The 23302-nt window shown below is 34.5% G+C and overlaps 3 protein-coding genes and 1 long non-coding RNA gene across 4 annotated transcripts; all 4 read right to left on the bottom strand.

Moving 5' to 3' along the window:
- Window positions 1-417: 417 nt before the first annotated feature.
- On the bottom strand, window positions 418-5606 carry LOC145605210 (protein RETICULATA-RELATED 4, chloroplastic-like). The gene is made up of 9 exons (XM_081661248.1): window positions 4989-5606; window positions 3354-3422; window positions 2573-2704; window positions 2410-2463; window positions 2235-2279; window positions 1638-1777; window positions 1242-1367; window positions 992-1115; window positions 418-893 (listed from the first exon to the last, which is right to left on the bottom strand). Exons 1-8 carry the CDS (start codon window positions 5529-5531, stop codon window positions 1055-1057), a joined length of 1170 nt encoding a protein of 389 aa, XP_081517374.1. The 5' UTR covers window positions 5532-5606; the 3' UTR covers window positions 418-893; window positions 992-1054.
- A 3622-nt stretch (window positions 5607-9228) lies between these two features.
- On the bottom strand, window positions 9229-11871 carry LOC145605029 (phospholipase A1-Igamma3, chloroplastic-like). Its single transcript, XM_081661037.1, has 2 exons — window positions 11196-11871; window positions 9229-10741 (listed from the first exon to the last, which is right to left on the bottom strand). Exons 1-2 carry the CDS (start codon window positions 11711-11713, stop codon window positions 9673-9675), a joined length of 1587 nt encoding a protein of 528 aa, XP_081517163.1. The 5' UTR covers window positions 11714-11871; the 3' UTR covers window positions 9229-9672.
- A 6013-nt stretch (window positions 11872-17884) lies between these two features.
- On the bottom strand, window positions 17885-20746 carry LOC145603530 (uncharacterized). The gene is made up of 3 exons (XR_014104872.1): window positions 20638-20746; window positions 19535-19633; window positions 17885-18453 (listed from the first exon to the last, which is right to left on the bottom strand). It is a non-coding gene; the product is annotated as an uncharacterized LOC145603530 (long non-coding RNA).
- A 667-nt stretch (window positions 20747-21413) lies between these two features.
- LOC145606195 (early nodulin-like protein 19) lies at window positions 21414-22023 on the bottom strand. Its single transcript, XM_081662244.1, has 2 exons — window positions 21906-22023; window positions 21414-21745 (listed from the first exon to the last, which is right to left on the bottom strand). The coding sequence occupies exons 1-2, from the start codon at window positions 22021-22023 to the stop codon at window positions 21414-21416; spliced, it is 450 nt and encodes a 149-aa protein (XP_081518370.1).
- Window positions 22024-23302: the final 1279 nt, after the last annotated feature.

Raw genomic sequence — 23302 nt, 5'->3', positions numbered from 1 at the left:
ACCCGTTATGTACAAAGTACATATTAAAAAAAAAATTGTTTAGTGTTAAACCTTAAAGGCCATATGGTCTGAACATACAGCCTTTGGTTCGATTGCGGTTGTCTAGCAAAAGACAACCCTAATTCTCCATAATGTGACTCAAAGATACCCTAATAACACCTAACATGACATGATCCTAATAACCCTAATAGGCTAATAGCTTGGTACAATATTTTAGATTGAAGTAGTGAAGAGATAATCTTCAACACCATGAACATTTGGAGGTATTGCCGTAAAATTCCCTCTTCACTCTTTAAAGGCTTTGGAGATGACTTTATAGAAAGGCAAGATAGGAAACACTAATAGACTAAAACTACCACATTACACCAATTTCAAGCAATGGAAATTTTGAATAGAAATGTAACCAATATAAGCAGATGCATAGAGTAGTTCAAGTGCTCAGTTCTAAAGTAGAAACGCCTACCAACATTTAAAAAGATCCTCAAAACACCTTCATATCACAAAAATATCAGAAACATCCTGGACATTATTGGCAAATTTTAAATATTAACATATCATCATCATATATAAATATAACACAATTGCATTTAGGTATTCCCCTCCCATAATTGACATAATAAACTAAAAGGCATCTTCAAAGTCTGTTGAAATTGCTCACAGCTCAAATCAAACGCACAACGGAATTAATTTTTGAATCAAGAGGCTGCTTCAAACACTGTTAGCGATCCTTGTCAAGTCCCAAAGAACCATCTAGCGCACAAAGCAAAAGGAAAGGTCTCCTTTCCTGGCCCCGAAATGAAAATGTAACAGCAATTGCCATCTGACCTACCTTATAAATATATTTAGTCTTCTAGAGCTCCTCACTTTCAAGCCATCAATGTGGAAAAATACAACTACATAGAGAGGAAAACAAAAGGGATATATCAACATATGCAACTGGCTCCACTCCTGTATGCAGATTAAACACAACATTGTAATATAAGGCACCAACCTCTTGTACGACAAATCAGTTGATCTACGTTTTGTGTGATGGAAATACAAAGCAAATCTACTCCTAAGCATGATTTTCATCATGAGCTTTCTGAATTCCAATCCAGCGTGCGTAGTCCACCCACCTAACAGATACAGTAAAACATTGCAGAAAATGAGGCAGTCAGATAAGGCAAGATGAAATATGGAGCAGGGATGTGAAGTGAAAATGAGGGTAAATATATATTCATAAATGCATAGAGTACACTTACAATAATGAACCCAAGAATGTGTTGCCCGTCCGTACAGCAAAGCAAAGAGCACTTAGCACAAGTTTCTGGTTGTGGAACATTGGTTCCAGTATCCGTTGTTCAACAATACCAGCCAAAAATTGATACCTGCATAAAAGAAATATCAGTAACAGGCGCAAGCGCACAACAGATGATTAAATATATCACCAGTTAAACCTATAAGAATGTCTGGTACCCATATTTATAATAATCATTAAGTTAATAGAATTTGATATGTCCAGCTAAAACTACAAGGGCATATAGTCATCTTTGTGTTGGCAGTAGCCCCCCTTTGTGCCGCCAGGTGTAAACAGACAGAAAAGAATTCACAGCAAAAAAAAAAAGTAACATAAAATTCAAACCAATACTTGAACATACCTCAGGTTGCTTGAAACTGCCATATACACACCATAACCTACACTAGTGGATAGTATAGGAACAGTCTCTACTTCATCAGCAGCTGACTTATCAACAGCTTTACGTGCGTTAATCACGGCATTAGTTATGGTTGTACCAACCTGTAAAATTTAAACCCATCATCATGCTTCTAACTACAGACATTCAGTGATCTCTTCCAGGCAATAAATATAACCAATCCGAACAATAACATGCAAAAGTGTTGGAAAAGATTCACAAGAGGGCATATAACATGCATCATCACACATTATAGACAATAATACAACAGTATGCTTTATGAAGAATGACATGTGAAAGACAAGGATGGTGAAATTGCAGTTTTATCTCTTCAAAAGAGTAAAATGAAAAGTTTTAATGGTGACACAAAAGCTTAGATATCAAGAATAAACCATAGCCCAAATCCCATACCTCCTAAAAAGAAGATTATAGTTAGTTGAAAATAATCTTAAGTTACCAATGATTTAGATATACATTGCTCGATATAAATATCCAAGCAATATTTCTGAAGTTAGAGAACATGTAGGTTTATTAGAATAAGAATAAAAATCAATAGCATACCAAAGAGGATGTAGTGCCGACAGCAAAAAGCTTTGCCCCATTACGCTGCAAAAAGGTATACATCAAAATATATTAAATATAGCTTCAGCATGAAACTCGTTTGTCAACGTAATTCAATGCTCGAAAAGTTAAAGTAAGATAAAACAACCCATGGAACCAAAACCGATGAACTTACCACAATAGCTCCCATCCTTTGTATAAATGAATACGAAGCACCACCAAGAGCAATCTGGAAATAGAGACGTTATATGAGAATTAGGGGTTGAATATAAAGCATACATTAAATCTGACACGCAGCAAAATAATCAAAAACAAGTAATTTTGCACCAACTAAAGACCTGGAAAGCATTATCAGGACAGCTGTGGAAGAACTTCGTAATAGGTCCAGCATTCGATGAAAGAGATTGCCGGAGGGCTACAGTCGGAGCAGGAAGATAAACGAGCATGAAATCCGCAATGACGGCCATAACCTGTTATAGAAGCAATGAAGTTATCAAAAACTAGTATCAACAAAATTCTTGCGTGCAAATACAAGACAACGAGTCTATGATGATTGATGATTTGATGACCATGAGCATTCCAATTAGCTAACTACAATTTGACAAAGAGCTGAGAGTTCATCTAGCATTCATAACCTACCCTGACTATAACCCCAGCCTTGGTAATTCACTTGGTATGGCCAGGGGCACTCGTTACTAGCCTAGCTAATAGATATAAAAATGAAGTACACTAAGCATGCTATACTTTTATGACTGAGAAGTGGTAAGACAAAAAATCTCGTTGATTTACACTGGTAAATAACTTGATTAGTTATTTCCAAAGGTTATTTCAATGTTCAGAGTTCAGACATCAAGGAATATGGAGTACCAGATGAGATTGGCGATGAGACTACTAAACCAGTAGGATCAGTTTTACAATTAAATCTATGAATACAAATGGAAGAAGCCAGGGCATCTCGATTAGACATCCCATTTATTAATATAGATAATCACGCGAGAAAGAGGAAGTAACTAAGTAAGAAACAATGGAGATGAGCATGATACATCAGCTTAAACCATTGGCTTAATGACAAGCAACAGTCAATGCAATCAATTGCAGAATTTTGAAAAAATAACATACCACATCTGCAAAAACAACTTCCAATTCGTTGAAGAAATTCTCCTTTCTCTTCTCATATTCCGCAGCAGTCTGAACCAAAAAAAATTATTATTTTAGAAAAATCAGTAAAAATCATGTCTATCAGAAATAACTATTGATTGTTCAAATGTGTCACATGATAGTTGAATAGTTCACAGGGGACTCAAAATACAGAAAGCCAAGGCAAAAGATGAAGACATAAGTGCATGTGTAACAAGAAAGATCACAGGAACTAGGAAGCCTTTATAAACTAAGGGTGACCTCTTTACTTAGTAGTATAATACTAGGAAAAAAAAAAAAGCTCACCATAGAAAATGATAAATTTAAGCATAGATAAATTCACTAACAAAAAACACCAACAAGAACTTAACAGCCACATTAACACATTACTGAGATTGAAAAAACATTTTTTTCAAGGAAAATTGATACGAGTATATTGATTGTCCAAAAGTGATAAACATCACAGCTACTCTGTTTTTGTCAAAACCCTTGGTGGGTTGCAATTTGCAATTTAGTATAGCAGAATCCGACTGGGCTCCAATGGCAATTATCAAACAGCTCGAAATTGTCTATTCATTATATTACTCCACTTATCCCACTTTGTAACAATGTAAATGACATCCACATCATCCATTCACCGGAAAGTCCATGGATTAGTAATACCAAGAGCTCAACCCCCTTTTCTTTGTAAAGTGATCGCCCCTATTGACTCCGACATTCAAGATGCTTTCTTAATTAAGCCATTGCTAAACTCCTTGAGTCCTCGCTTTCCAAGAAACCTCATCACCATACACCACCTGAAAAAGAAGTGTGCTTGATCTCATCACACCATAATTAGATACCAAAAGCACCTCCTTGCGCACCACAAAATGTCCAAGTTCGTAATTTTCACGCTCTAAACGAATATATATTCCCTCCAAAAGATACCACCGCACTCATAAAAGTACACTTCCACACTCTCAAAAGTATATTACAGCACTCTAAGGGGGTGTTTGGTTCAAGCATATTAGGTATAAGGTATGGGTTTGGAATGATCAAAACCCATACCTTCTGTTTGTTTCTTGAAATTTCATTTTTCAAACCCATACCTCAAACCCCCAAGGTATGGGTTTTTAAAACCTAAGGGGGGAGGTGGGTATGGCTCATACCCATACCTTTAGTTTAAAATTAAAAGGAAAACTATCATTCCTAGATAAAAACCAAACACATAAAATCAAGTATCAAGTTCCAACCCCATACCACCCAGGTTTCATTCCTCATTCCAAACCCATACTATTGTTTGAACCAAACGCCCCCTAAATGAATATATTCCCCAACATTCAACTCTATTCTAGAAGAACAGCTTCAACCACCGCGAAAAACGACGAAGAAAATCCATTAACAAAATAACCACTACGAAAACATTCCACATTACACAATGATCAATGCCATACTTCTAACAATCCTATACTCTGTCTAAATTAGAAATATCAGGGGAAAACAATAGTACATTGTCATCATTCTCATCAAATATATTCATAAGTATAATTTTTCACACCAAAAATTGAATTACGTGTTAAATATATACATAAAATAAATTATGAATTAAAGACGAAATCAAATTGAAGAAGAACAAACCTTAGTGAAGACACCAACACCACATTCCATACCAACTTTGGCCAAAAACAGATCATCAGCCAACAATCTTTCTCTAAACCCTCCGAATTGAAGCAACCATCGCAAAAACGCCGATTTCTCGAGTTCTAGATACTTCCTCACAATCTCCGCCGGAATCCTACCTTCTTCAATCGCAGCCGCCAAATCCTTCGGCAAACTATCAACCGATCGTCCGATCTCCGATAACATCAAAAACGCATCCTTCTTATTCTTACTATCACCGGAATCACCGTCATCACCACCACCACCGCCGCCGCCTCCGCCGCCGGAGATTCCGCCGTCGCCGGAATCACCGCCGGAGAAGCTGAGAGGGAGAAGTCGGCGAATGTGAGAAGGAGAACGACGGAGGAGGTTAGAGGAGACGGAAAGAGGAGTGAGTTGTTTGGAGGAGAAAGAAAGCGTTAATGGCGGCGGAAGAAGCGGAGGAGAGAGATTCCGGCGATGGTGAAGGTTGAGGTTGGAAGGTGAAGAGGAGAGAGAAAATGACATGGCGGCGATCGCCATTGTTGAGCTTTTTCAAGGTTTTTGAATTTTGGAGAGAGAAAACGAAAGGTGGTTTTGTTTGTTTTTTAGGTCTAAAATTTTAGCTCCATTTTAATTGGAAAAGAAAAAAAAAAAAAAAGTAAATTAAAGTCAAACTTTTGAGGATTTTTAAGTCGTGTGATTAACGCACTTACTATTTTGATGGGTTTTTAAAGTATGGAATTGAAGTTCCTCTAAATTAGGTGTGTTATTAGGTGAGATTGTCATTACTTGTTTGAGAAATTAGTAGTAGTAGTTACTAGTTAGCTCATTTCTTCATCCATTTTGTCTAACTTTTAATAGTTCGTATAATGTGCCGGTAGTTTGTATAATATGCCGGAGTTTATAAACTACGTATGAGTTATATTCTTTGCTGAAAAACAATTTTAGATAGCATGATTTTCTTAAGTAAAGTTATAAAAAAAGTGGGTAAAGTAGGTACTAATTAGAAAGACAAACTTTTAAATAAAATGGATGTTCAAGGTAATATATGTCAAGCTATATATTAGACATAAGTATATAGCTTGTCTAATATATACGAAGTATTATTTCTTGCAAATTACACAAAAATTTATTCAGGAGTAGTTCATTTAGATTTTGTTTGTTGTGTGTGTGTGAGAGAGAGAGAGGGAGAGGGGGGATCAAAGAAATTTTTTAAGGAAAATAATAAATATATAAGAAGCTAAAAAGAAAATATTGAGAATAGATTAACATTTAAAACACCAATATACGTGTGATTTTGTCATGAATTTCCAACTTGATTCCATTTTAAAAGTGTATTTAATTATTATATATAGTCTCAATAGTTACATATATTATTACCCATTTTTTAATGTTTTTTTTAGACTGCAAATATAAAGGAAAGAAATGGTGATCGGTGATAGTAAGATTAACTTAATTTTGTAGCCCACTGGTTATGGGCTTCTGGTCTATGGGCTCTTAAGCTTAATTGATTTCTTGGAAAGGACCTCCTAAGTAGTATGATGAATATGGTCCACATATACCACTGCAAGTTCAAGAGCGTTTTAGGCCCAATTTTTCAATCGCTATATTAGCCCCATCCAATCCACAATCTAACTAGTTTTGGAAAATTTGACCCCAAAAAGTTCCCAGTTAAAAAAGAAAATAATCTGCGATCCACAAAGTCTTATAGGCTGGCCACACCGTGTGGTAGGGGTTATTTCGTCAGTGTAATAGATGTTATTTGGTCAGTGATAAAGGGGTTACTTCATCAGTGCTATAGGGTTACTCGGTTAGTATTATAAGTTACTCAGTTAGTATTACAGGGATTACTTGGTCAGATTTATATGGGGTTACTTTGTTTTTTTATAAGTGACCACACAAAAGATGGGCTGCCCCAAGTTAGGACTACCATAAATTTATCGATAATTGAGACCTTTTAAAGAAGAATGTCCATAATTAGAATTTATAGCGTCAATATTTCCAATAATTTATCTTCTACTGATTTTTTTTTTTTTTGATTCTGATTTTTTTTTTTCTTTGAATACGTCCAAAATCATGTTCCTGTCATAAAAAATTATAAAAAAAAAAAAATTATGTTACAACACACTCACCCACCAAAACATAAGAACATACACAAACCCACTATTCAAATCTGGCCCAAAAATGACACGAGTCAGATATGTGTGGTTCAACTGTTCAAGATGCCAAGATATCAAGTTATCAACTATCACTTGAGTACTTGACCCATTCCAAGAGTCAATGTAACGCACTAACATCTTGTTTGATAACTAATTATAAACAACTAGTTTTTGGGCCCGGGTGATGCCCCGGATTATTACATGGAATTGAACATTAATATACATTGTAATGTATGATTTAATTTTCTTGTAATTAAATTTGTAGTTCATATTGTCATTTGCTACATATTAATAATTTGCATTTGAAATATTGCATAAAAAATTACATAGCTTGGTGGTAAGATACTTAGTTCTAGAATTAGAGGTTGTGGGTTCAATTCTTGTGGAGAACTTTTTTTTTTATTATTATTATGATGAGTCCATGAACTAATGAATAGTTGAGTAAGTGACGTGGCGTAGTGAAGAGGGTTTACGTGACACGTGGACGTTTTTAGAAACGCTTTTTAATATATTAGTATAGATTAGTATAGATTAGTATAGATATGTACTAGCATAATTTGGAAAGAATCCATGTCCTGATGTCCAATCCACGATTACTCAAGATGACCCCCAAATTGTCTATTTTTCTTCATAATTTTTCCCCCCTATATATAATACCACCTTTCAAGTGGCAATAGATAATAATAGAATCACGAAGAAAACACGTGTTTGGGAATGAGATTGTGTTCCCACGAAGATTATAGATTGTTTTACATACTAAACTACACATAAATCTATTAACATTACTGCAATTTCTTATTGGCTTCTACCAAACAGTCCTTATTGGGGCGTTTGGCAAGTGGGAATGGGAATTTGAGGATTAAAGGGTTGGGAATGGGATTGGGATATATAGTTGGGAATTCAATAAAATATTGACAATCTCTTGTTTGGGGTGTGAAGGGAATTGATTGGAAATAAGTAGCAAATTTACAATAATACCCTTACGAATATTATATTGGCTTTGATTAATGGTATTTGCTCCCCCCAAGTAATAAAATCATGGGAATAGACCAATTTTATTCCCATTCCCAATCCCACCTACAATTCCTAAGAGAATTTCAATTGAAGTAGGGAAGGGATAAAGCATGGGCAAAATGTCCCCCATTTCGTTGCGCTCAAGATTAATCGCCTACAATAAACAATTGAACTCTACTTCATGGGATTGTAACCCTGCATCATAGCCATATATTAGACAATCTTTGCTTGACTGCATTTAAGTAATATTTTATTCGTTTTTATTAGACGCCTCACTTTTATTTTCACTTATTTTTAGACAATTTATGATGAGATATATTGGTATTTTTAATGGATGGAGGCTATAAGGGTAATTATAAAGGGTAGCGATGATCAAAGGAAGAATGATTAAAGAATTTGAAAAGGTTAGTCATGACAACTAATAAATGGGTAATACAAGCAATGGATAGGAAAAAAAAGTGATGCATCTAGAACAAAAAAAACAAGTACTTCGTGTATTTATTAAAAAAAAAAAGGAAAAAAATCCAATCAAATTCATGTGATATGACTCAGATGAGATTGAAAAATGAAAAACACGAATAAAATATTGTGGTACCATTTTAATTTCAAGCACTAAAAGCTCTGTGGTTGATCATTGACCACCACTACTTTACGTTCAAGGTTCAAAGTGTTATCATCAGGAGTATGAACCTTAAGAGAGATGGCAATAACAATACTCAGTAGCAAGCAATCAACCAAAAGATGAGACAAAATTAACAACTTTATATCCTATTCATGTCGAATTGATTGCTCATTGCAACTTATTTTCAGAATTTTAAAAAGATTGCACACGACTATTCATACACGTCATTGTAATGGTCATTGACGTATGCATAGCAATAAGTAGTACCAATGTTCTATGTACTCCCTCCGTCCTCAAAGATTGCCTCATAGCCGCCCCATGTTCACTTGTTTAGGAGACGACAAAGTTGAAGCATGTGAGTTGGGTGAGAAGATTAATGGGACCACTACAAAGGTTGTGAGAGTAAAACAGTAATTTCTTATATTCATTACTCGTAATAATATGAAAGCAACTCAAGAAAACATCCATCAATAAAATATAAGACAATCTTTAAAGGACGGATGAAGTATACAACTATACCCAAATACATATAATTGTTCACTTCAGTTGTTGTTTTCAGCATCTGCATCCTGCTGAGTAGGAAACAGAGGAATCCTCTACGTATAACATTACATTACATACATATGCACAGTTCCAAAGATTTTGACAACATTTCAAAATTAAGGACCATCAATAATACAACATAACATTTGACAACGTTATTAGTTTTATTGTTATTTATACATCAGAAATTCCGAAGCCAGAATTTGTCAGTATATATTCAGTAGGTAGCATGTCCATCACCAATGTAATATTGTCCCATAATAAGAACCACAAACCATAATTGAGGTGTACGTAACGGTGTAACACCAAATTAGCATGCATTATACACCATGTTGCTGGCCCCTTAGACGTTGTATTGTGGGTCATGGGCAACCTTCATGGCAAGGGCAAAGTGATGGGCTGTATCAGGTGGGTGGTGCTCGACCCTGGCTCGATCCGGCACCACCCACCGGCCTTCACTGTTCCTCACCATTCCCTTGTTATGATCTTGCCTCCATCTAGGAGGGACCCCATACTCGCTCTTCAAAAAGTCAGCATCTTTGTTAACAAGGGCAATATCCCTCTTGTTGAACAGACTAAATTTCCTTCCTTTTCCACGGTAGCCATCGACAAGGTGCAAGAGCGCCTCAAGGTTGTGGGCACAACTTAGGTCTGTGGTGGGCTTGAGGAAAGGTGAATGGGTTTGGTCCAATGCAAACTCGGTCCCAACATGAGCATAGCTCCAAGGGAAATGGACCTTGTCCTCTAGATACTTTTGTAGCTTGTTTTTCTCATTGGCAATGAGGCCAGGCGTAGCAGGGACTTTATCATGGACATTGATGACTCTCAATTGTTTAACTTCTAGCTCATCACACCTTTCCTTGAACTTAAGGTTTCCAACTCTAGGGCTTGCAAAGGAATATACCGTGACTGGTATTTTCTTAGTTTTTTTCTTCTCATCTCGAACGATGTTGAGCCTCATCTCGGCTATGTCATATGCACTTAGTAGCGCGAGGGCTCCTCCTAAGCTGTGCCCTGTCACTGTTATGCTGAGCTTCTCACCTTTGAATCGCTCTACAAGCTGCTTTACCTCTGCAAGGACTTGCTCACGAGCTGAAAATGAGCAAAATTTGCAATTTTCTTCCTTGGTGGTGTATAGATCATAAAAGCCGGATTCAATTTGGAGAAGTGGGTTATCTCTAAAGTGAGCAGGGCGGAGTATGTTCTTAAGATCATGGATCCACTCTAGGTACGTGACTGTGCCCCGCCACACGATGAGTATGTCTCGGCGCCCAAGCCTTTTAATTTCCTCTTCATCACTGGTGACTGCAACATACCCCATCCAATTTGCATGGGGGCTCCATATGCTCCTGATGCTTGATGATTTTCGGAAAAATTTCTCTAAGTTGATGTTTGAGGTTGCGTAAAGGTATCTGTTTGTTGCAAATAAGGTAAGAGGTTAGAACTATATGACATCCACAAAATCATTTTATTCATTTATAAACAAGATGAGCCAGAATCCAACATATTTATCAACATGCTTAACTAGGATAAAAAATTAAGTTGCAACCACCTTCTCCACATTATAATTGGCCCCCTTTACTCCTTTAGACGTCCTACAATAATAATTTCATACAACCTTCCAAAACTCATAAGAATAATTTAACCCTATTATGATTTCAATTGATAAACAACCAACATCTCAAGGAAAAAGAGTTTTAAGACTATTTTTACTGATGAAAGATTCATGCACCCATAGAATTAAGCCAAATTTATGTGCAAAATATTCTTAAGATGATTTTTAGTTTAATCCAAGTACTAAAGTGTGGAAGGAGAAAAAACAATTTTTACCCGTTCATGTCAAAAAGTTTCTATTAATACACATACCGGCAGATGTGATAGCCATAATGTGCCATGTCCATCTTCTCAAAGAACTCTGCACGTCCATACTTACAAGACCCACAATACTTTGAGTGAGGGTCAAAGTCGAAGGAGTCATAGGAAGATTGAGCAAACTCCCCATATCGAAGTATCTCTTGCCGGAGATTGGAGTTCAAGGGGTCTAGTAGCCCCTCCCAATCGTTGAGTCCTTGAACTTCCCTCCATATTTCTCGCAAAAGCCTCGGATCTTCCTCTGCTTGAAGATCTTGCTTCAGCTCGCGAATAAACTCACTCTCTATTTCTTCCTCTACAGACGACGATCCTTGTAGCCTTTCGACTAATGCACTTCTTACCATTCTACTAGACTTAAAGGAACGGTGTTCTGTTAAGCGGGATCTTTTAGAAAACAAGGCATAATTTGAAGTTTTGTTTAGGTTCCATGCATGAGAGGATAGTTGATTGTGGGAAGGTTGTTCTACTAGCATGCCTTGAACAAGGTTTGGAGAGGATATTAGACAAGCCATGAGAGGATAAAATATAGCTACAGAATAGGGAAATATGTGAATTTATACTAGCTTAAGCAAAGGTTATATAGCAACCAAGAGCTCTAATAATGTTGCACAGATATTATACGGAGTAGCTTAATTGGATCTCTAACGTTGATTTATGAATGTTTGGCCTATTATATAAGATGAAGAGGAAAGAGTGCCACATATTTTATTTCAAGAAAAGTAGTCCAACATTAGCAACATCAACTATAGAAATTATTCAGAAGCAACATAATAGTATTACATACGGTCAAACATTTTCACGCCATTATTATTAATACTAAGGTAAATATGCACAGTAAATATTTCTAGACAAAAAAATGCGATACACGAAATAAGAAAAGACAACATATACAAAATGATTTAACAAAGATTTGAAGAAATTTCTTGAAAATAACTTTAGCATAGTAGGGTTACATAGTAAATGATTCAAGTTGATTTTTGTGAGAAATCTTTAAAACTAGCCACTCAATGAGAACAGGATATCCCAAAAATAGAAATGAAAAAAAAGCTACTACCATAATAGTAATGTCTTGTCAAAAGATATTTTCACTATCCTTTGTTTTTCACCTTTTTCTAGAAAATTGCCAAACAATATGGAGTAAAATTTTAATTACCCATGATATGGCATCTAGAACTGTGAAGATGATACTTAATTTGCTTAATCACAGAAGTAATATATTTGTGACGGTACTTTGGATGATTATTAGGGTATAAATTTCATAGCGGTTTCTTAGATAGTTGTGGTAGTTCAAATGTGAAATCTTTGTTACCTCCATGGATTGATTTTCTAAAGAAGTGAATTACTATATTCTAGTTCTTCAAGGCACAATAAAATATAGAGTACAAGTAAAAAGAATAACAAATTATGGTCTAGCAAAACCATCTTAATCTTCAAACGCAATCACATTACAGTCAAGTCCATTTTCAAGAGGTGTCAAGTAAGTGACATTTTTGTTGAATTTCAATAGTCTTTTGGAGACTGGAATAACCATCTCATGAATACTTGAATCAGAGGCATCAAAGCCTACAACACAAGAAAAATATTTTAAAAGGGTGCACGCATCCTAGTCTAACTATTTATATTATATACTAGTACATAATAATGGCTTTGTCCAATATTTTTTTTAATTGATATTTTGCAGGCCCGCCCATTATCGACCCGCTATTGACCTGTGACCCACATTGGCCCAACCCAATATTGACCCTATAAAATATGACCCTCTTTGTCCTGACCCGTAAACCACCCACACCGACCCAAACCCGACCCGCCCAATAACCAAGCCTAGAGTTAATTATGGATTGGAAACTTAAAACAAATCAAAATAAAACACGATTTGGTTAGACTCGAGCTTAGGCCGAGCACACCAAAGAATAAAAAGTTGGACAAGTGCTTTTTGGCCAGGCTACACAAAAAGGCTCAACAATCCAGCCAAACAACACATTGCCTAGTAATATGACAAGTAAGCACTAATGCACTGTGCAGAAAACTTATGAGAAAGAATTGTGAGTACTAATCAGTAATCATCTCTATGTAGACAGTTAACATTGCTTATATCAAGCCTTACACACAGAAACCAGTCCATTGTTGAATAATTGATGTCTAACAAAACGTCCAGTACAGCTCTTAATATAAATTGGCGAAGCTAATTTTCTAAAATGATTTTCACCTGATTTTTGCAAAAAATCATCTGCAATCTACCACTGTACCATAATAAGTTTGTTTTCCTTTCATTATTTACCTGCTCGAGCTATTACATCACCTAGAAAATGAGTTTTTAGTGGAGTATCAGAAGTAGAAATTTACCTACATGTTAATGTGATGATCCTCATGTTAAATGTGTCAGTTTATAACTCAGGAGTTTGCGACAAAGATTTTTCCGGTTCAGCCTGTTGGTAAAATTTAAAAAACTTAATATCAATCATCTCTTAATGATTGTCACGAATATTATTGTGGGATGTCTCTTTTAATTTAACTCATTAACTTTGTATTTTTTAGTATATTTCCTACTAGCTCTCTCTCCATATGTGCACTGAAAGACCAACCGATATACAGGAAACAACTTTTTTGCCCAAAACTTAAATGGCGTAACATGAGGATTGGGAACAATAAAGAAAAGAAGCAAAGAAAAGAAGCAAAGTAATGCTTAGCAGCTACAGTAAAACAAAGCTTTATGAATTGCTCCATAAAATAACACTTGTTCCAATCCTTTTGTTGCGTATAACTGTCACATATATCATTCCAAAAACTTTGAATTTTTTTTCTAAAATAACACTTCATCTTTGGTCAAATAAAAATCCTGTTAGATTGGTGAATAATAATAATAATAATAATAATAATAATAATAATAATAAAAGGTAGGTTTAATTAATTAAAGATGAATAAAATTAAAAAAAAAAAAAAAAAAAAAAAAAAAAAAAAAAGTAGAGTTTTCCAGTTTGGTTGGTATTGGTAAAAGTCTAAAAGATGTATACAATAAAAATAAAATAATACGGAGTAAGATTTAATTACTTAAAATCGTATGGAGTATATAAAAACTAGTCCAGAAATGATTCTTCAATTCATGACAAAGATTTAAGCCAAACAAAACTTAGGGGCAAAAGGAGTAATAAACTACGAGTAATAATTTACTATAAGGTTTATCAAAATGTCACTTCTTAAATTAAGCAAAGTTACAGAAAATCATATTAACACATCTACAGAGTATTATTTAAGACCATATCATATTCTATATTAAGGTTAGAATAAAAACGTAAGAAAAGTCAAAATGTCACTAATAGGAGGGATAATCATGTGAACAAGAAAAATGGTCCAGTGTCATTTGCTTAGGAGTACCCAAACAACCAGATACAATGAATGCCAACTCTTAGGCTGTCTTCACTTGGTCTGACCTATATGTATAAGGTACACCCATTATTGGAGCTTCTAACAATTCAAGTAAGATGGTACTATGGTAGGAAACTAGGAATTGGTTACAATACCACAAAAAGACAGTATTCAATTCCTCTTATCTCAACCATGGTAAAATATGAAATATTTAGATAAACTATACTTCATACTCTATATATTTAGTACATTATTATGCAATAAATGTGTGGCTATATGTTTTTCATCTATCCCAAATTTAAAGTAACAATCAAAGTAAATAGACATGGTCGTTGATGTTAACAACACAAAAACGTGTAGTTTAATAATCCTTCACGTTTAATGATAGAAAACTGCAAATAACAATGGACTCCTCCTTAGATAAAAGGAACTCACTATGATCACATCTTTGTCATCTGATGTTATTTGCAAAGAATTACAAATGAAACATAACACTACTTCCACCCAAAATAATTTACGTTGACACTAATATTGAAATTCAAAGAATGGGGTTTGTTAGAATATGCCTTAAATCTGTTAATCTACATAATTCCCAAGATCACTAAAAATCTCTCAAATCCCGTGGAATTAGCTAACACATGATAATGAGCTATGTAAATATATGTGAGTTTTGCTTTGTTCTTTGCATTAAACTTTTGACATCTATTGTGACAAATTAAAAGTAGTAACACATAAACAAAAGTTTACTAACATCTTGTTTAGTATCTAATAATAAATGACGCTAATGGGAACCAATTCAAGTGTACCTTTGCAAGAAAAGTAACATCAATATGTCCATGGTAATGTCATCTCTTCCTCAAACTTATATCCCACCCCATAACACTTTCCAAGTGATGATGAACAAAAATTAATAGAATGAGATGCTTGAGATAAATTAGCCTTATCATGGACCTTATTATATGACTCCTCTTACATATTTACAACACGCTCATTTTCACTACCCTATCTATTACCTCTATCAAAGGAATTGTAAATTAATATTGCACCTAATTTTGAGATGTACATGAAAAAGGAATTAGTTGTCATCATCTTGGAAGAAGTACATTTTAGCACATAGGCATGATGGTGAGACATTATGGTTTGATGAGGAAGAAAGACCGGGGTTGTTAAAAGACTCAAAAGGTAAATTAATTCCCAAAGATATTTATTAGGATTAATGTACAGTAGGAGGGAAGTGGACAGTAGCACGTAAGAGATAGGGGTGGAACACAAAAGGTTTTCTAATGAATGAATTATGTTTAAACACATCATGTAGATAGATAGATACCGTAATACAGATGCATACAAACAGCAAAAACAATCTATTACTTTGTATTGCATGAACACATCTATTCCCCTTTAAGAATATGCATTAGTAACTTTTTGTTTTAATGCCTATGTTAGAGAAATTTGTGTTATGTCACTACGTGTGATTCATATCAGGGTTTTGGAGTGACGTACATAATAAGCCCCAATCTGCTTTATGTACTAGACTATATTAGGGCTCATATTGTTGAGTGAAAACTTTAGAAGTTATTTTACAATGACTAATGTAAGGAAGATGTTACCCTTAAAATAGGGGAAAACAAAAATATCTAGAGTTCTAGAGTCTAGACCTCATGGTACTTTAATGTGAAAACCATCTGATATGAGATGGCCTCAAAAAATATTTGAATGTGAAGAAATAAATTGAATCTTCTTGTAAATCATTTATTTTTGGCTTCCAAGAATATATTATGTGATTTGAAACATTCACATTGCACAAGTTTCTCACGTAATAATCAAGCCTTTGCATCTTGATCACTTGTTTTCATTCAATGATTCTTTGGAATCTTGGATTTATTCTTGATTACACAAATTATGTTACTGACCTAAACAACAATTTCCAATCTTCTTCAACAATAGTCCAAAATTTCAAAAAAATTACAAAATGCCACCATCTGTACTAGTAAAGAGACGTTCTAATTCTAAGAAAATCAAATTTCACATGCTAAAATTAATTGAGCATACAAGTCAGATTTTATGGTAGGACTTCATATGGCACATTGCTCAGATTTGGAAATCCATAATTTCACGCGCAATGAATAGGCCTCTCACCAAGTTACAATCTAGTTGGCCCCAGCAATTACCTTTTCATGAAGTCCTTATTGCATTTCATGATCGTCCATCCAAAGATTCCAAACAGCCAACCGAGTTTAACTTTCTCTTGACAAGCTTAAAAACAGAAATATAACTCTAGCTATTGCCTATTGGTAGTTAATAGGAAAAAAAAAAAAAAAGGTGACAAAAGGAATGACGATACAGATAAAACACAAAATAACTCTTATAAGTTGTGGGTGCTACTACCGTGCTAGCTTGCTTGGTAAAATCTAAGTGGTTTCTAGAATTTAGAATCAAATCTCGTCTGCATCATTTTATCAATTCATATCATTCGCAAGAAAGTAGGTGTGGCGGGCATTGTAGATAAATTAAGGGAAAATCGGCTGCGTTGGTTTGGACATGTAAGACGGAGACCCGAGGGTGCACCGGTGCGAAGAGTGGAAGAGTGGGACCATGGAGGGATTAAACGAGGAAGAGGGAGACCAAAGATGACTTGGTTGGAAGGAGTGAGGAAGGATATGAAGTGCATGGATTTACGTGAGGATGAAGTTTTGGATCGTAAGGGATGGAGGAGAAAGATTTATGTTGATGACTACACGGAATAATCAAATTTGGTTCATGTTAGCCGACCCCACTTTTGGGATTAAGGCTTTGATTGATTGATTGATTGATATCCCAAATAAACATAAAATTGTACTGGTGTATTTTTACACAAATGAAATGACTACACGCCTAACTTTTGGACTCTAGATATAACTTTAGTTAAAAAAAATTAAGGCTTTTACGGCTTTACATCTACTCTACATTCTTTTTGATGCATTGCATGTCTCAATGGTCAATATGGTATTGACCCAAACACAATGGCCTTCAAGGAAGGCTGGAAGGGGGTAAACAATCAAGCTTTTTTTTAAAAAAAAAATATTTTTTTTTTATATATATATATGTAAAAAAAATAAGGTTCATATCTATGCATTTGAACCATGCTTAAAAAGAAAATTCCATCTTCCAACTTCCCATTTTAATCTCTATAGTGACCTAAATTCATCAAAAAAACACCATAAAGAGATCACTAAATCTCTATACTTTGGTAACACTAGAGAAAATCAAACAATCTCATGATTGTTACTAAAACCATACATATAGGTGCAAATGCTTCCATCCGGAACTCCTATATTACATCAACGGTTGTACTTCTACCATGCTGCATCGTCATCATTAATGGTTACACTACAATATTCTTCCACCAACCTTCAGTTAGGCTAATACTAGCTAATAAAATTCGTATATACTCTCAATTACTACACTTTGCATTGCAATACTTTAATTATTCTACCTAATGTTTTCTCATCTTTCTCTTTTCACTATGTAAATACCCTACCATAATATAACAACAATGCCATAGTCACAAAAGATTTGAGATTGGCTAGCAAGAATCCCCACAAGAAATATAAATTGAAAAGGTTTAAGAACATTTCCAAGTTACGAGTATGTTTTTTATGTGTTCATAACTTGAAATGGTTTTGCCGTTATAATGTCAGCAGGGGACAATGATGATTTCAAGCTTACCCTACTATCATGTGTGTGTATCTTAGTTTATTCTGTCTGTAAAAGTCAAAATTTGCCTGTAAGCATTAAAAAGAAAACAAGTGGAGCGTACCTTTTTAAAACAGAGATAAAGATTACAAGCCATGCTTCCCTATGTTGTATGATCAGCACAGAATCAAACTGCCACTATCTTTTACAGCATTGCCTGATATCCATTTAAATTTCATCATCAAAATATATATAGCTTCAAACCAAATTGCACTTTTTTAATAAAAAAAATTACAAGTCAAACTAGCGCCATGATTTCATAAACAAATTACTCTTAGCAAACTTTATTATATGCTAAGGTTTGTGGAGAATAAATTAATGACTTGCATGTAGCTATAAAAGGATGTCAGCTTATTAAGATAGGAACAAACTATAATTCTTCAGTTCTTTGCAATCATTAATTCCTAATAATGTGATACAGCCTTTTGGAGTCCCTACCAAAGCTCCAAGTTTAACCCAACACAATTACTACATCAGCTTAACAATGCAAGACTACACATAGATAATACTAATAAAACTGAAGGGGTAGTAGGGTATCATTGGAAATCTAGTTGAACCATTATTGAGAAAAAAAATTATGGACAAGGTACAGAAATGAGGATACTTATTATATGGACAATTGGACACAACCACTTGAGTACGAGTAGAGTCTAAACTATCCAAGGGTCTGATACACTAGCTCAAAACATTGGATATGGAGACTATGCCTTGGACATAGATGCGTGCAACTGCGCAAGAACACTGATTTGATGAAATGAATTGGTAATTAAGAACACTTTTGCTCTTGCTTAGATGAAGTGACGAGGGAAGGACAGAAATAACACAAATTCTGAAGGGTATAATAAAGAGTTCATGTCATATAATGAAAAACTAAAATTGGACAGTGTGGCAATTGACAAGTTGATACGAGTAATTAATTTTGGACAGAGGCCAGGGTGCATTAAGGGTTGCGGAATCGAACCAAGGGCACTTCCCTTAACAAAAGAAGTCATGTATATCTTAATCAGATGTTTCACTAAATGTACATGTTTGTTTTGTAACTTTTTGTATGTGCTTTTAGATTTACAATACGGAGTAAAAGGCTATCAATCAGCAAAGACATTCGACACAAAATGACAATCCTAATTCCCCAACTCAAAAATCCTACAATACACTTTGGTATCTAGATAAACCAAACATGAAGCTCAAGCACCAACTACTGAAGTACACTAGGACCACAGTATAGATGCTTAAATTACCTGAAGTTAGCAGGATTTAAGCCTTTAATCTGCACTAAGCTTGTGGTCGGCTGATCCTTGTCCTTGAATAACTGAATGCGTGTAACAAACATTATATCCCTATAAAAAACATCGTGAGAAAAAAGGTGACACATTAGGATTGCAATCTACTACGTATATATCTATTGAAATCAATAAGATACAAGTATACATATGATAGGGACATCAAACAAAATAAAAACTTGCTCACACCATCTCAAATTACTTGCCTCATTTACTATTGAGGATGCCTCAGTTTCTCATTTACTATTGACGAAATTTGTTTCTCACATGGCATTTTCGTAAGTAAACCAACAAATTTATTCAACTTTATTCAATTGTGGAGCCCAAAATAGTGAAAAAGTTGTTGATTTATTCACGAAAATGCCCCCATGAGAAACAAATTTCGTTTCTCAGTATGAGAAATAGGGAGTTTCCCTTTACTATTTATGAATGTTTATAATTAGTTGCTTCATTCCTTCTATATTAGACCTTAAATACGTGCACGAGATATATTTATGTCGTGTTGGACAAAAAATAAGCCACCTAAAACATAATCCTTACTTCGTATTTGTTCTACCTAGGTTGTATATCATCAAATCGCATAAATTGAGGGTAATAAAAACACAATTCAATAGTACTCCATAGATTATATTGTTAGAGCAATTCATAAAATTTGAGAAACATCAATTACACCAAATTGATTCAAAAAATTACACCAGTAACAGATATTAAAATAAAAAAATAAATAAATAAATACTTCGAAGTAACATCACATTGCTTCCACACTATCATAAATAAGCAAAATTAAACAATTCACAATTGTAGAGCCAATTCAAACCACAGCAAAATTCACAATCAATCAATTATAGATTTGATTGAAAAAAAAAAAAAAAAAAACCCTAATAATGTTGGCGCCAAATTTCGGAATGATAATCAGTGAATTGAAGTAGACATTTACAGACGACATTAATATTGAAGGATCTACTAAATAAATAAGCAAAATCAGATGATTTTAACATTGCAATAAAAAATCGAAGAAATCAAAAAACCATGAATTGGAGTTTTTGTTGCAGATGAATTACCTGAATTGCCGGCGTAACAGTTGCTGTTGCGACTCTTGCGAAGTTGTGAGAGCGCTCTCTCTCATTTTGAGCAATTGAGTATCGCGCGAAGTGATGAATCTTATACGGATTAATACGTAACACTACTCCGTATTTAAAATTTTGTTAGGGTCTTGATTTTTATGTTATAAGGGTGGCTAATGCGTGCAATGTGCGCGCCACAGCTAGCAATGTTTGGAAAGCTCTTTCAATTTGACTTTTTTTTAAACAGCCTTTCAATTTGACCTTACATCACAACTTTAGTGGTTAGTAGCATTAATGAGAGAAAATATGTAAATAAATATTTTTAGGGTATAAATATCCAAACACTATTATTAATAATGAAAAAAAAAAAAAAAAGCTAACTAACATTGATGGAGGCAATTAAGTAAATAAACATTTAAATAAACATTAAAATGATATAATTATCCAAGCACTAGTCATAAGAGTGTCTCATAGGAAATACTTTATAAAAGGTGCGGATGTTGTAGCTTTTTTTTCCTCACTATAACTTATCATTTCGAAGAGACGGATTGTAATAGGCCTAATTATGCATCTATAGACTATACTTCATCAAAATGATCTAGCAAAAAAGTCCCATACTATATAGTTAGCAAACTTTCAATTATCAGCTTAACCAATTTAACCCAAATCAACTCAAAGTGTATACTAGAACAGTAGTACAAGGCTACAGGCTAGTTGAATCAACAATGATCATTTTATAACGTTTATAGAATGATCATCGAATACAATTTAATTTAACCAAAGAGAACAATAAACACCGAAATTGCTAAAACCAAAACAGGCATGACATTCATGCTTCCTGCATACATGGATTGGCCAACCGCGTAGTTCTCTTGAGGAGGAGGAGCAGGAGGAGGAGGCGAGTTCTTGACGTCGATTGCGAGTTTCATGCCAACCCAACAATAACCTTTGCTGGTAATGAAGTAATATGGTCTAGCCTCTGTGAGCTGGAAAACATCTCTACCACCTTTGGTTATGTTTGCAATAAAATTCTCGGAGGTACAATGCTCATAACTTGTTTGGTTCACCTCTAGTACATCAAAATAGTTCTTGTCAAACCTGAATACTGATCAAAGAAAATTATTCCAAAAACTGTTTAGTAGATAGCAAAAAAAAAGCTTAAAAGGTGGAATATTTTAGTTTTGCATGAAACACAACCATTCATATGACTTTGACAATATAAAATGTTACTCCGTACACTCAATAAAATTATCGTGCCTAGTTGCCTATATTGGGCAAAAGGTCATAATTGTTGACTGTGTAGTGGTTAAACTGTTCAATCAGCATTTTTTCTGCCTCATTTCTTGTGGTGAGCATTTTAAACCAACAAACATTAAGAGTCATTAATGATTGAAGCTAAGATAGAGAATTTAAGTTATTAGTTCTTTACCTCTAACTCTAATATTTTAAGTTATTAATTTTCTGTCTCTAATAGTTTGAGTCATTAATGACTATAATAACTTGAATTTCCATTAAATTTACATTTTTTTTTATTTTTTATTTTTGAAAAAATTAAATTTACAATTTTAATGAAAACTCAAAAACTGGTCAATTAGACCGAAAGAAAGCTTTCTCGGTCTAAGCCGCATCACAATTCACGCACACAATTAGGCTTTTTAAATCTTTCATAGTGAATTATGATTGCAAGTACATTCTTTTAATGCTGCAAAATAATGCTTATGTACTATTTTACATTTTATACATATTCATAATAATATATAATAAATACTATTTAATGTTTGCAAAGCTATTTGATTTAAAAAATTGGAAAAATTAACAAAAATAATCCAAAATATTGACTTCCTTCTCATTTTAATCCCAACTATGTTTTAAATCAGAATAATCCCAATTATATGTCGTCCCTTCTCAAATTAGTTTCAAACTTTTGTTAACAGGTAAAATGGGCAACATGTCAACATATAATTGGTTAGATAATTTAACATTATTATTAAAATAAAAATAAATAAAAACCAGCACCTGGTTTTAAACCCAAACTCACACCACCACCCTCTCACCCCTACCCAGCAAACTCCATCCACTAAAACCACCTTTACATCCACCCCCGCAACCAAAAGTATCTTTCCAGCCAATCCCATTCACCGAAACCAACCTTTTAGCCACCAATCACCATCAACCACCAACAATAATAATGACCATCAACCGTAATTTCCGCCCCTGCAAAAACCACACCAACCAACGACCGGCGAACGGGGATAGGAGAGAGGATGGAGGTAGTTTGGGAGAGGGGAGAGGGGAGAGGAACGGGGAGAAGGACGGGGTCGGAGTAGGAAAAGATGGTGGGCTGATATGGTGGTGTGGCAGTGAGGACGGAGGTGGTGTTGTGGCAGTTAAGAGGCGGTGAGGCAAACTGGCAGGGAAGAGATAGTGGTGGTTGGGGCTATGGAAGTGGCTGAGGTTGTAGGTGAATGATGGGTGATACTATAATTAAATTAAATAACATAATAAAAAGTTAATTGTCTTAAATAATAAAAAGTTAATCATCTAAAAAAAAATTAACCGGTAATACAGGTTGTAGGTTAAAGGGACTAATTTGAGAAGGATCCCTTATTGTTTGGATTATTCTGATTTAAAACTTAGTTGGAATTAAAATAGGAAAGGAGTC

Source organism: Chenopodium album, chromosome 22 (assembly GCF_948465745.1).
Source record: "Chenopodium album chromosome 22, dcCheAlbu1.1, whole genome shotgun sequence".
In the NCBI taxonomy this organism is placed as follows: domain Eukaryota; kingdom Viridiplantae; phylum Streptophyta; class Magnoliopsida; order Caryophyllales; family Amaranthaceae; genus Chenopodium; species Chenopodium album.
Note: the sequence above shows the minus strand (reverse complement) of the source record. Positions and strands in the feature narration are given on the sequence as shown.

Coding starts and splice junctions, on each gene's coding strand:
- LOC145605210 (XM_081661248.1), bottom strand. CDS start 5,531: ATGGCGATCGCCGCCATGTCATTTTCTCTCTCCTCTTCACCTTCCAAC. Junction 1,778..2,234: donor TCGGCACTACATCCTCTTTG/GTATGCTATTGA, acceptor TAAATTTTACAG/GTTGGTACAACCATAACTAA. Junction 1,368..1,637: donor GCAGTTTCAAGCAACCTGAG/GTATGTTCAAGT, acceptor TCTTTTATGCAG/GTATCAATTTTTGGCTGGTA.
- LOC145605029 (XM_081661037.1), bottom strand. CDS start 11,713: ATGGCTTGTCTAATATCCTCTCCAAACCTTGTTCAAGGCATGCTAGTA. Junction 10,742..11,195: donor TATGGCTATCACATCTGCCG/GTATGTGTATTA, acceptor TGCAACAAACAG/ATACCTTTACGCAACCTCAA.
- LOC145606195 (XM_081662244.1), bottom strand. CDS start 22,023: ATGACTCTTAATGTTTGTTGGTTTAAAATGCTCACCACAAGAAATGAG. Junction 21,746..21,905: donor TGACCTTTTGCCCAATATAG/GCAACTAGGCAC, acceptor TTCTTTGATCAG/TATTCAGGTTTGACAAGAAC.